This window comes from Cyclopterus lumpus, chromosome 1 (genome assembly GCF_009769545.1).
Source record: "Cyclopterus lumpus isolate fCycLum1 chromosome 1, fCycLum1.pri, whole genome shotgun sequence".
NCBI classification, from domain to species: Eukaryota; Metazoa; Chordata; class Actinopteri; order Perciformes; family Cyclopteridae; genus Cyclopterus; species Cyclopterus lumpus.
The window spans coordinates 3,372,159-3,384,629 of NC_046966.1; the positions used below are offsets into that span (position 1 = coordinate 3,372,159).

At 46.0% G+C, this 12,471-nt stretch overlaps 1 protein-coding gene across 4 annotated transcripts in view; it reads right to left on the minus strand.

Annotated features, from left to right (window-relative positions):
• Positions 1-331: 331 nt before the first annotated feature.
• apbb2b (amyloid beta (A4) precursor protein-binding, family B, member 2b) overlaps positions 332-12,471 on the minus strand; it is a 41,683-nt gene continuing 29,543 nt past the window's right edge. The window contains exons 12-19 of one of the 4 annotated variants that reach the window (XM_034534137.1): positions 12,010-12,137; positions 9,886-9,891; positions 8,973-9,087; positions 7,706-7,790; positions 6,201-6,284; positions 5,928-6,043; positions 4,712-4,891; positions 332-3,618 (exon numbers count right to left, since the gene is read on the minus strand). In XM_034534137.1, coding sequence (XP_034390028.1) covers positions 3,448-3,618; positions 4,712-4,891; positions 5,928-6,043; positions 6,201-6,284; positions 7,706-7,790; positions 8,973-9,087; positions 9,886-9,891; positions 12,010-12,137 — 885 coding nt within the window. In that variant the 3' untranslated portion in view covers positions 332-3,447. Of the gene's footprint in view, positions 3,619-4,711; positions 4,892-5,927; positions 6,056-6,200; positions 6,285-7,705; positions 7,791-8,972; positions 9,088-9,885; positions 9,892-12,009; positions 12,138-12,471 lie in introns of all 4 variants that reach the window. The other 3 variants (XM_034534119.1, XM_034534128.1, XM_034534110.1) reach the window with 3 other exon arrangements.

A 12,471-nucleotide genomic window follows, 5' to 3' on the forward strand; every position in this document is an offset into this window, starting at 1 on the left:
TTAAGACACAATCTGCAAATGATATCTTCTTGTTCTTTGGAGACTTGTTATAGGCATTTGTCTTATTCCAAACCAGTGCAGCAAGAAAGATCTGACAAGACGATTGAAATGCTAAAGGAGAGAAATAAAATAATCCTGCTGTTGCAGGAAAATGTTTGCCACCTTTTTCCCTGAAATAATGCCTACTGCCATCTTCTCAGACATCTCCAACGTCATCAAATAAAACAATCTTGAGTTGGCAGGAGGTAACCGTTATATCAAATATCTACAACGTAAACAAAGGCGAGCTGCAGCCTTGATGCACAGACACACAGAGGCAGACTGTTCGGTTTTATAATGCTGTTTATTCTCACAATTGATTACATTGACAAAGTGTACAAATCGGTGAGCAGCAAACGGAAGCCGACGCATCCATCTGTGGGAAAGGTGTGTGTTTGTTGTCGTTTATGTGTGTGAGCCTGACAGAGACGCTGGGAGTCCACCATTGTTACCACTGCCACCATCATCATCGTCGTCGTCCTCCTCTTCCTCTTGACTCCCGTTAAACTGTTGAGACCAACGGTGGGCTCCCGGCTCTCAGTACACTGTACAAGGTGAAGATATATTCCTCTATCTGCCTGTTTTCTTTTTTCTTCCTGCAAAGTGGAGCTTGTTGTAGCATCGTGAGTAAACCGGGGACTGAGACAATGACACCGAGTCAAGAGACTTTAGTTGCCCCAACTAATAAAATCAGTATATACCTTTATAAAATAGAATAAATAAAATAAAAAATATTTCTGTTCAGTACATACAGTCGTTCTTTCAACCGTCCAAGGGCATGCAAGGCTTTTCGCGACTTTCCATTTTCTCGAGATCAAAAGAATGCATAGATAATTGCTCTGTTAAATTCAGCATAAAACAGAATTGACAACTGTGAACATTTCCAATCACTTCTCTTTTTTTTCTCTTATCTACAACAATGTATCTCACTATTTTACACTTTGGCCATTTGGTGAGTTCTCAAAAAGAAGGCATTTCATTACAAGAAAATAACTACAGACATTTAAAAAATGAGAAAATAGCTTATAACAATGATTAATGCCAAATGTTACAATAAATTTGAAGTTATGTACACGCACATTTTGTCATCTCATTCACATTTCAACATCCTCGTGACAAAAGAAGGTGATGCGGCTGGATTTTCTCACCAGAATCTCAATTACACTGCTGGTTCACTGCACTACGGCTGACTGGTTCACAAGCTCGGCGCGGAGCTGCAGGAAGGTTAGCGCTCGCTGAGCCCTTTAGCTGCTACGCTGTCCAGCTTCACTCTATCACATTCAGTTTAAAATAAAAGGTGGTAGCTTTATCAATAAAATAGAAATATATATTTTGTATTTCACACAGAAGTAGACAATAGCTTCTCATTTTAAGTGCGGGCCGTCGATTTTGGTGGCTAAAATATGAAAGCTATCGTCGGCAGATTTCCTCAACTCGCTAGCTAGCTAATAAAACTAACGATAGAGCTAACGGTTGAAAACACTCACTTGAGGGCTGCATGCACAACGTTGTGCCAAAAACAGCAAATACACTTTGTTTGTGTGTTGCAGCGTAGAGATAGTTAGTCCAAGTATTAATGAGTTTAGTGTTGTTTCATTTGAACATTAGCGAAGCTAACAACAACCTTAACTCTGATAAAGGATATGCTGCTTTTTCTTTTTCTCATTCTTACGTAAACTGTAAACCCATAACATATAGTTAGCTAGCTACAGTCAGCTAGGTAGCCTGATATGCTGACAACAGCAGCTTACATTAGAGCAGACAACTCTTTTGAACATGCTATTTTTATTATATCTATATATGTATAAAAGCCCCTTCTTACACGCTGCTCCACCATGTGTACCGGCTAGGTATTAATCTTCTGCCTTACTACATCCAAGAGAACGGCCCGGGGGTTTAAAATGTGTTCATGATTTTAGTTGCAATAAACTTCATAGACTTCATTAGTTATTACCATACAACCAAGCTTGTTAGATATGCGATAATGAGGAGCTAGCAGTGTTGAATTGAGATTTGTGAGACGAAAAACTAACAGACCAAAAAGTGATCGAGTGGCACTGATGAACAGTGGTACAGTAAGAAGGAGGCAATGAAAGAAACCAACAACTGAGAAGGTGCATTCAAGTGAAGAGAACCCTGGACACACATAGATGGCGGCCCGGGAGAGTCCTGTTGGTTTGAGTCAACACGTCTCTCTCTCTGTTTGGCCGTCCTCTGCAAAAACAAACCGCCAAATCCGGAGGTGAAGCCCGTCTCTCCTTCGCACCTCTTCAGGTAGAAAAACACATTCCTCCATTCGTCTTCTACGAATGATTCCTCCGGCCTTTCTCCTGTTTTTAGAAGTGGACATGAAGTCTCTGAGGACTGATAGATGCTGAGGTGGGATTTAAAGGTGTCTCCTTCTCCATTATGGCTATGGTCTGTCGTTTTAACAAAAGAACAAAAAACAATAAAACAACAAGTGTATGAAGGATGTTTCTGTTGAAAAGGTCACCACTCGTTTCGACCCTCCACGCCGACTCTTGCACAGCTAACGAGAAACGGAGAAAATACGAAAGAAAACAAAGAAAACAACAACAACGTGGCTTCGGATTTCTCACCCTCCAGTAAGCAGCAGCAGTGTATTGATATCGTCTAGAATGGTTCACGTTGATATAAAATGTTCATGCAGGATCAGGTTAGTGCGTGTAGACTGACGAGCCAATCTTTTTAGTCGGAAGCAGCTTCCTTCTTTCACTCTTTCTGGCCGATTGAAAATCAGACGCGATGGCTTTCATGATTCTGTCCTTCCATTTCACTTCAAGTTACAGTCCACAGGAGACAATGAGAACGAGGGGGGGGGGAGAGCCACTACAGACTAACAGGGCAACCAGTTGAATGACATGTGAGGGGGGGCGTGGCCAGGTGTGCAAGGTCATGCTGGCAGCACAGACACAAATACAATAAGAGCACGGAGAGATCAGCAGTTTGGGCAGCAATGAGCTCGCTCATCACGCGCTGTGCTGGAAGCGTCGCCTCCTACTTCCTCTGAAGTCGTTGCTCCCTTCTCCTCACTCCTTCTCTGCGCTGAGGGGGGGTGGGGGAGAGTCACGTCTATGTACACGATCGCCACATCGGGTGTTTCTCTGTGGGTTGGTTCCTTCTTGATGTGGGATCTTTATTCGTCTCGTATTTTGCGGAAACAAATTTGAATTCCGCCCCAGGAGCCGATAAACTCTCGAGGAGGCGAAATTCCAATTTTAGTTCAGAGAATGCGATGGACTTTGCGAACAGGTGCTTCCCCCAAAACCCCCGGGGGTTCGTTGTGTTTCCATAGTTACTGCGATGTCGAAGGGTTTTGGCGGCGATGCCACTAGTTACCATGGTGACTGGGGGGTCGTGGCAGGAGGTCGGGGGCTTAAACACGGGTTACTGCGGCAACTCGGTGACGGGTCTCTTTTGTTTGAGGGTGTCGATGAGGGACAGGACGCCTCTCTTCACGCTGGTCGATACCCGACGGGACACCGAGTCACCGGGGGGCGACGAGCTGCAGGCCTTCTGGGAGGGGGGTCGAGCCACCAAACACTTCTGATACCGCAGCTGAGAGAGTAGAGAGAGTGAGTGAGAGAGAGAGAGAGAGAGAGAGAGAGAGAGACGTATTTTAAATAATAGAGTTACAGCTGTGGAGGTGTCTGTGGGAGAGACTGGTGCAGGCTGCGAATTGTGATCAATAGTAATGACTGGTGATTCACTGTGAATCAGTTTTAGTGTGTGGGTGCGCGTGTGTGTGTGTGTGTGTCCATATATCCATAGATGTGATGTGTGATCAATGGCCCAGCCAGGAGTCGACTAATCTTGTGACTCACCCACAGCAGAGAGATGAGTTATCTCCACTAATAGGTCGCATTACAGCAGAAAATCCGCATTCTGGGTTGGGATTATGGACATTATAATAATAAATAAAGAAATATTGTAAAAGGTTTTGTGAGTTCATTACATTGAATCAATGTGCATGTTTCCTCTTCTTCTGTAAAGCAGCAAACGGTGTGCAGCATAATCTAAATCCATACTAGAACACTTGCAAGGACGTTCTCTTCCAGAGACGATGTCGTACAGCGGCAGTGTTTAGACACACCCCTAACCCATAACCCCATCACAAGCGCAATACAGCATATGGATCTGGCAGCTACACAACCGTCTGTCAAGACTGAAAAAGCCAACACGAGCAAGAGAGGCTCAAAATGTCGTCCAGAAATACAACCACGGCCGTCTCAAATGTATCGTTTATCTTTGTTTATAAATGTAGAATTTATTCCAAACATTGTTTTTTGATTATAAAAAAGTCCTTTTATTGGTTTGACGTGAACAATGCGGCTAAGATAACTAAAAAGCAATATTGATGTATGTGCTGAGTGTGTGTGTGTGTGTGTGTATTTATGTTGTCAAGGAGGTTTGCTATGCAAAAAGTCCAGTCTTTTTCATCACTGTTCGTTATAACGTTAGCAGGATGTTTTTCTTCAACCCAAATTTAAGTTTCATCCTCCACAATCCTATTTATTTTCGGCCCCAGGACGAAGCTGTAGAAAAAAGAGAGGTGTCTTCACAGAATTGACGTAGCATTCGCGGCTACACACATTTCCCACCATCTAACTACCAGCCAGAGTCAGCCCAGTGTCGCTGCTCGGTGACTCACCATACAGGCCGCCTGCACGGCCTCCGACACGTTCCCGGCGTTGGGCTCGCACCAGAAGACGTGACAGTCGAAGCGATGGCAGCCGGCGTCCATGACGAAGGCGAACGTGTGCACGTTCCGCCCGACGCCCATGAAGGACAAGAATCGAACGCGACACTCCACCAGCACTTCCTCTTCAGCCTGGTCACAAACATACCGGTGGGTGATTAATCAGAGTTAGACATGTTATTGTGATTTTACTGGAAAGACATCATGAAAAACACATTATCGAGGGAATTTACAACCCTTTGTTCTGCACTCGCAGGCATATAGTTCCACATGTTCGTACGGGGGAGGCGCCCCGTAAAACCGGAGCCTTCTAATAAACAGGTCCACTGGAGCAGTCGGGCTTTATGTGCATTGATGTTAAAGCTAAATGATTACAATTTTTAAAAGGCATTTGATGTGCACGGTCGATCGCTGTTTGGACTTTTGCTCTGCTTGCTCCCTTTCATGATGACAATGTCCGTAAAGCCTGACAATGAAAAGCCAGAGTGACGTGTTTTCCGCATTAGTCAACAGCGACGTGCGAGTGGCTACACTTTAAAACTGTGGTGACTGATGAAGGAATTCCGTCCCACTGTCATATAGAGGGCAAGAATGTACAGAAACTTTAAGAAAATGCTACTTGTTTTTCCTATAATGCCCAAACTTGCATTCTCTCTACTGACCACCAGGTGGCGACTCCTCTGGTTGTATAGAAGTCTATGAGAAAATGACTCTACTTCTCTCTTGATTTATTCCCTCACTAAACATTGTAAACATGAGTTCATGGTCTTAATCTCTAGTTTCAAGTCTTCTTCAATACAGCATGATGTTCATTTAGTAAATTATCGTCATTTAGAGTCAAACAGACCATAAAGCAGAGTATGCTTTAGGCCGGGGCTACAAGGTGATTGACAGGTCTCTACTAGAGCCGTATACGGCTTCTCTACGTCAGTATAAATATGGTCATTTCAAAAAACCAAGATGGAGACGGCCAAAACGCCGAACTAAAGACTTCAAAACGTCCACAAACCAATGGGTGACATCACCAGTGCTGCGTCCACTTCTTGTACACAGCCTCCCGTTCTTTCTTGTGTATGAAGTTTGATTGATCATATTTCATTTGCCCGTACAGAAAACTGTAAAGAACATGTCGGGGTTGTAGTTCGGCTCCGGCAGATCTGCCTCTCACCTCGTCTTTGCTGATGGTGACCTTAGCGTCTGCCACGTTGAGGGCCACGGGGGTCCAGTCCTCTCGGTTGGACGAGCCGATCAGACTGTCTATAGCTCCGTTCAGGATGTCCATGCCTGGAGCAGAGCATGTTAAAAAAAAACAAAAGACAGTAACATTAAAATCATTTCTAAAGTTAGACTGCATCTCATCACAGTGCCAGGTGTGTGTGTGTGTGTGTGTGTGTGTGTGTGTGTGTGTGTGTGTGTGTGTGTGTGTGTGTGTTGAACTAACCTATTGGCCTGGCCACGGGCAGCATCCCGAGGTAGAGCACCTGGAACTTCTGAACCAGCTCCGTCTTTGGTGTGGGGAACTCTGCTGGGGGGGAAGCCACGCACACGTTCAAGAGGCGTATTTTGAATGACAACAAGCAGCAACGGGCGCTGACAGAGGGGCCTCCACGTGTAGCCTGCAGAGTAAACAATCTGGATACTGCCCCCCCCCACTGCCCCCTGGCCTCTGTTACATCTAAATGTCAGGACGTCTCTCGACGCACCATGGAGGATTTTAACGAGGCTGAAGGATGTGGAGTGAAAGTATTCTGGTCCTCGGGTTTATTCAGTTTAGTTAACAGATGCATTGTTTACTCTCTCTATTGTTTGTCACTGTAATGGAAGTTAATGTTATATCCTTGAATTCTGCTTTGTACCCATTTGTTTGATTTGCTTGTTACAGAAATAAAACAAGTGTGTAGCACTGGTTCTCCTGCTGCACCTTCCTGTTCCGTCGGTTCACTCCGAGTTCATTTCCAAGCAGAGACAGTGCAGCGTCTGGCTTTGACGGGCTGTCAGCTGGCGGGCCGGACGGTTGGCGGTCCGCCCGGCCCGCGTCTCGTCCCATCACGAGAGCATATAAAAATGACACGCTGCGCCACGGCCAATCATTCTTCTCCCCGGCAGAGTGACAGCGAGCCGGCGGTCTAGAAGACGGTGAGCGAGGACAGAAAAGGCTTGTTGTTCTGTTTTTTATTTTTATTTTTATGACTGAAAGAGAGAAACAGTCCAGGTCCAACATTATGCAGCATGAGATATGAGCATTTAGCCCACCGAGAAATCTTGTTTTACGGCCACCGACGTCTCCTGGCAGGCTACTTCTCCCGTCTGTCTGATCTAAAAACTTGCGGAAGCCCTCCACGTCTTCTCTGTAAATGTGAGATTATTGAACACTGTCACACGCTGGTGCACTGGACCGTCGACCCCTAAATCTGTGAACGTCCGACGACCGTTAACGGTACCGTGTGGAGCTCTGTAGAGCGATTTGTTTTACGAGTGGGTCCCCGTCAAATTTCACGCCATTCTGCTGATGGAGCTGGCAGCGAGTCGGAGCAGAGGAACAAGAAGACTGTAAGCCTCATCAAGTATTTACAGACATTTGTCCCGTTTTTTAAATACATTCAGCGCATTTATCAGGCTTCAAGGTCACAGGAGGCCAGATCACACCGAGACGCGGCGCCCAGAAACGCCTCGGCGAAGGCAAAACGGCGTGGTGCGCCCGTGTGTGCGGTTGACGGACATCGGGTGATGCTCTCGCTCACTGCAGCCTCCATGAAACGTTTACGACGTGAGATATGAATGAGACTTTCTGCTCTTACAAATAGCCAGTTTAAATGCATGCAGTGTGATAACTGTCTATTGATGCACGTCAGTTGTCACAATCCCTATCTCACACACACACACACACACACACACACACACACACACACACACGCTGAAGGGAGGTGCAGTCTGTGTGAAGCCTACCTTGTAAAGGGAGGTCTAGTCCGGCCTGCATCCTGTCCTGGAGAGAACCCGCCATCGCTTTGGCATTCTTTCGCTCTGTCATTATCTGGAGAGACGGACAGACACAGAAGTATGAGGAAACAACGGACGCGGAATCACAATACCGAAGGCAGAGACACGGGGGAGGAGGTTGAGGAGACGAAGAGAAAACATGTGTGAAAGTGAAAGAGGAGGAGGAGGGAGGGAAGAAGAAGAAAAGAAGAAGAAAAAGATGAAAGAGCGCAGGAAAACCCCTCGAGCAGTTTCACCCCTGATACTGTCATGTAGTCTATTCATTTCACCTGGGGAGCACACACACACACACACACACACACACACACACACACACACGCACACAAAGCAGGCCACACTCCTCTTTCCAAGGACACACATATCAAACACAGACCCAGACGAACGTAAACTGCCAAAATCTCACACACATAATATGGAAATATACCACACATAAATTACACATACCCTTAATCAAAGAGTGTGTGACAACAACCCCCGCTGAGCCCTCTGCCTCTCCTTCTTTATGCTTTCTAGTGTTCTGTATTCAACAGACTCCGTGTGACTTCGACAGCGGATTATGAGTCTGCATGAACTAAGACACAATTTAAAGATCTTCTCCGACTTCACGTTCAATTTGGGAAGCTATGAATGTGTTTTTATTGGGAACAAAAGGAAAGTGCATTATTCCAGGCGAGTTCGGTGAATTAAGCAGCAACAATAAAAAAAAAAAGAAGAAGCGTGGTTTAAATATTGTTCTGAATCTGGCAGCTCTGTGATAACTGTGTTTTAGGAGAATCTTTAGATGACTTTAATCTTGTTGTTGGACTATGCAGATTTGATGTGCTAAGATTAAAATGTGTGCCGAGACTGTGGAATATAAATATGATAAAACAATACTCTGTAGCTGGGAAAATTATTATTATTTCTCAGGTGCCCAAACTACTGGTAATACATTATTATATCATTATTTTCATGATTATCTTTTTAATAATAAATAATAATAACAATAATAATATTATTATAATTTGTACTGTATGATAATTAGAATGTGTTCTAATAAGCATTAACATTAGAGTAAAAAAAAACATTATAATAAATCTAAACTTCGTTAAATAAAATTTTTCTGAGGAGATTCCCTTCCGTTTGTAAAACTGATCGTGACAACGATCTTCATTGGAGTCACTTTGCCGGAGCCCAACTCGGCCTCGGCATCGGGCCCCCGGTCCGGACCACTCACCCGGGAGCAGATCTCGTGCAGGCTGGTGGCGATGGCTTTGGCTGGCGTGTCACAGCGGAACACGTGACATTTCAGGATCCTGGTGTTCTTGTCCCGCGCCACATATGCAAAGTCCCTGAGAGGAAGAGGAGAACAACGGGTCAGTGAAGACACACAGACGGAGGGGAAACACACCGCGAGCTGTGTGTGTGTGTGTGTGTGTGTGTGTGTGTGTGTGTGTGCGTGTGTGCAGGTGCGTGTGTGTGTGCAGGTGTGTGTGTGCGTGTCCAGCTTTGACACAAACAAGTGGAGCCAGATGAAAGATGAGCTGACCTTTTATCTGTCTGATGAACACAGGACACACACACACACACACACACACACAAGTCAATGGGCCCTAGAGATCCATAGTGCAGTGTGATGCAAGAGGGGGCTGAATGAGTGACAGCAGGGGGAAAACCATCTACGAAGAATAGAGGGAATGAAAACAAAGGGATGGAGGGGGAGAGAGAGAGAGAGCGGAACGAAGATGTAGCGGCAACAAATTAAACCGGTACAGCACACACACACACACACACGTTGATTTACGTCATTCAGAAGTGCACATAAAATCCATCTAAATAACTTCCTTCTAGCTGCGTGCTTCAATATGCCACAGGAAACATGGGCCTGATGGGTAACAAGATTTCTTCCCCTCAGGGGGAACTCTCCTGAAAAGAAAGAGTGTGTGTGTGTGTGTGTGCACACTTAAAAAAAAAAGAAAAATGCTATTAGACAGACAAGGACAGAGGAGGTCACCTTTCACTTCCTCACACCTGCACATCGCTAGAGGAGCCACTTTGAAGACGAGACACGGAGGAAATGAAACAATAACGGGATGACGGAGATGATGGAGAGATAATGTGTGGGGGGGAGGGGGGAGGAATGTGTTTACCTCTCTCTGTTGTCCAAGGAAGCAAGGGAGGAAAGGAAGCCAGTTAGTGGAAATAAAAGATGGGGGAAGAACAACCCAAATTCTTCATACCAGCCCCCCTGCTGGGGCACAGGAGGCAAAGAGCGACTCCAAAACAACACAAGTTACACACTCTGTGCAGAAGCTACTTCCCAGGAACACAGGTTGAAGAAAAGCAGCAATGCAGGTTATGTTTATGCAAACTTAATATTTTGCCCTGGAGAAATATATATATATATATATATTTTTTATATTTTTTTTAAACAGACATCACTTGAATAAGGTGCGAAGAAAGAAGAGAACAATAGCCAGAGAGATGCTCTGGATTAGTTGGCGGCAGATATTTCCTGAAGGAAATTTAAAAAAGGAAAGGAGAGTTTCTAAAAGACACAGAAGAAGAAAAAGAAGAAAAAATAAGTTACCTCGAGGAGAAAAGTGAAATAATGAGAGGAAATTGGGAAGCAACGTGCACTATGAACATAAAAGCGTTGAAGACGAGGGCAGAATGAAACCCCCCCGATGAAGAGTGAAGATAAAAGTCAGAGGGAAAGAGGGGGGCGGAGGGGGTATCTCCTTCCCACTATAATCTTTTCATCATGCCAACACCCCTGAAAATATCAAGGTTGCCGTGGGAATCTGTCATCTCTATATGGCGATAATGAGTTTCGTGGCACGTGGGGAGAGGGGTACGGTTACTATGCCGACACGACCACTGTGTCACGCCGTGAATAAATAATAAATAATAAAAACAGCATTCCTACACGCACATGATGCTTGGAGCTCCTCAGCGTCGCAAATATTGACTCCAGATTCAGATGAACGTGACCCCCCCCCCCCCCCCCCCCTCTTCATCTATTCGTAAACGAGCCGCTCTCGGTTCATCGTCCACGTCCGATTTTCACACCGCCCGAGTTCCCGTGGAAACAGTGGCGTGCGCGCCTCACGCCGGCTACAGCTCTCCTCCGGACCGATCGCAGGGCTCCTCTACCTCGGGATGAAGCTGAACCCGGAGCGGGAGGAAAGAAGGAGAATGAAGAGATACTCACGGCTGTACGGGAGCGTCACACCGGCTCCTGCTCGCTGAGACTCAACTCCTCGACCTGTCCCGCTCCACACCCAGAGAGCACTAACCATACCTTCCCCCTCCGGCTGCTCCATCCCTCTCTCCTACTCGGCAACACACGCCCCCCCCCTCCTACTCCTCCTCCCTCTGCTGCAGCTGAGGTATTCCCAGCGCTCCCACTCTCCTGCTATATGTAGATGTGGATGGTAGACATGTTCCTTTTATCTGACTGGCTGATCTTATAAATATACTGTAACATACATTGCTGTATCCATGTGTGTGTGTGTGTGTGTGTGTGTGTGTGTGTGAGAGAGAATGAGAGAGAACCCCGAGGCAATAGAATTCTGCAGTTCTGCACATGCCAAGAGCTTTTAGCCTTGCCTCCTTCCCCGAGTGCACTCCTGCTTATACGTGTGCATGTCTTTTGTGTGTGTGTGTGTGTGTGTGTGTGTGTCAGCTCCAATTATACAGCAGCTACCCACCGCTCCAGTCCACCTGGCCGTGCCTGAGATTTGGTCTCCAGCAGCAGCACCACCACGTGGTGTTGGGTGGATTTGGACTTGAAAGCGAGGATCGGACAGAATGTCAGCCGGGGGGTGGGGTGGGGTGGGGTGTGGGGGGAAGATGGGGGGTGGGGGTGACCCAGAATAAAAGCCCCCCCCCATATTCTCCTTTGTCCTGATTCATTTATCCTTCACCATCAATCACGACTCCTCTCTTTTGCACCTCACCACATCAGCCATCTGCTGCTCTCCACCGTCACCCTTTTTCTTACTGAGCGATCGACCTTATTTAAATTAGTGACTAATCTATCGATTATTAAAGTGCTGGAAAACAACAAGAAGGCCTCAATAAGTCACGACCCAGGTGACATCACACACTATGGAGATGTTAAGAGATGATCTAGAGCACGCGGTTGCATTCTGGGTAAACCCAAACACGCTAATGGTTAATCATGAGGACAAGCAAAAGGGGGGATTAATCAATATAAGAAGAAAAAAAAAGAAAGACAGAAAGAAGAAGTGGTTGCCAAGGTGACTGACCTGCCGTTGTCCCGGCCTACACCCCAGACCCGGATGCTTGCGATTGGCTGAGAGTGAAGCACGCTGCGGTCCATGGGGTCGACAAGGTTCAACATGTTGTTCTCCAGCATCAGGTACATGTCCTTCCCCTGGATGGATGGATGGATGGATGGATGGACACACACACACACACACACACACACACACACACACAATCCTTATTTCCTGCAGCTCAAACCTTTTCTTCTATGTGCCTTAATAAGTATGTTTGCCTGAAGCGTGTGTGTTATTGAAAGAAGGATGAAGCTCTCTCTTCCTCTCTCTGTTCTGTCGCTTCACATTAAACACAACCAGTGGAGGAAAAGCCTTCATAATGTTGCTCCACTTCGCTCTCTTCACTCTCCCCTCCCTGCCTCCATCTTTTGACAAACATTCCAGGCTCACATTTGTCAGCCTTTCTTTCATTGCTCTGCCCTTTTAATG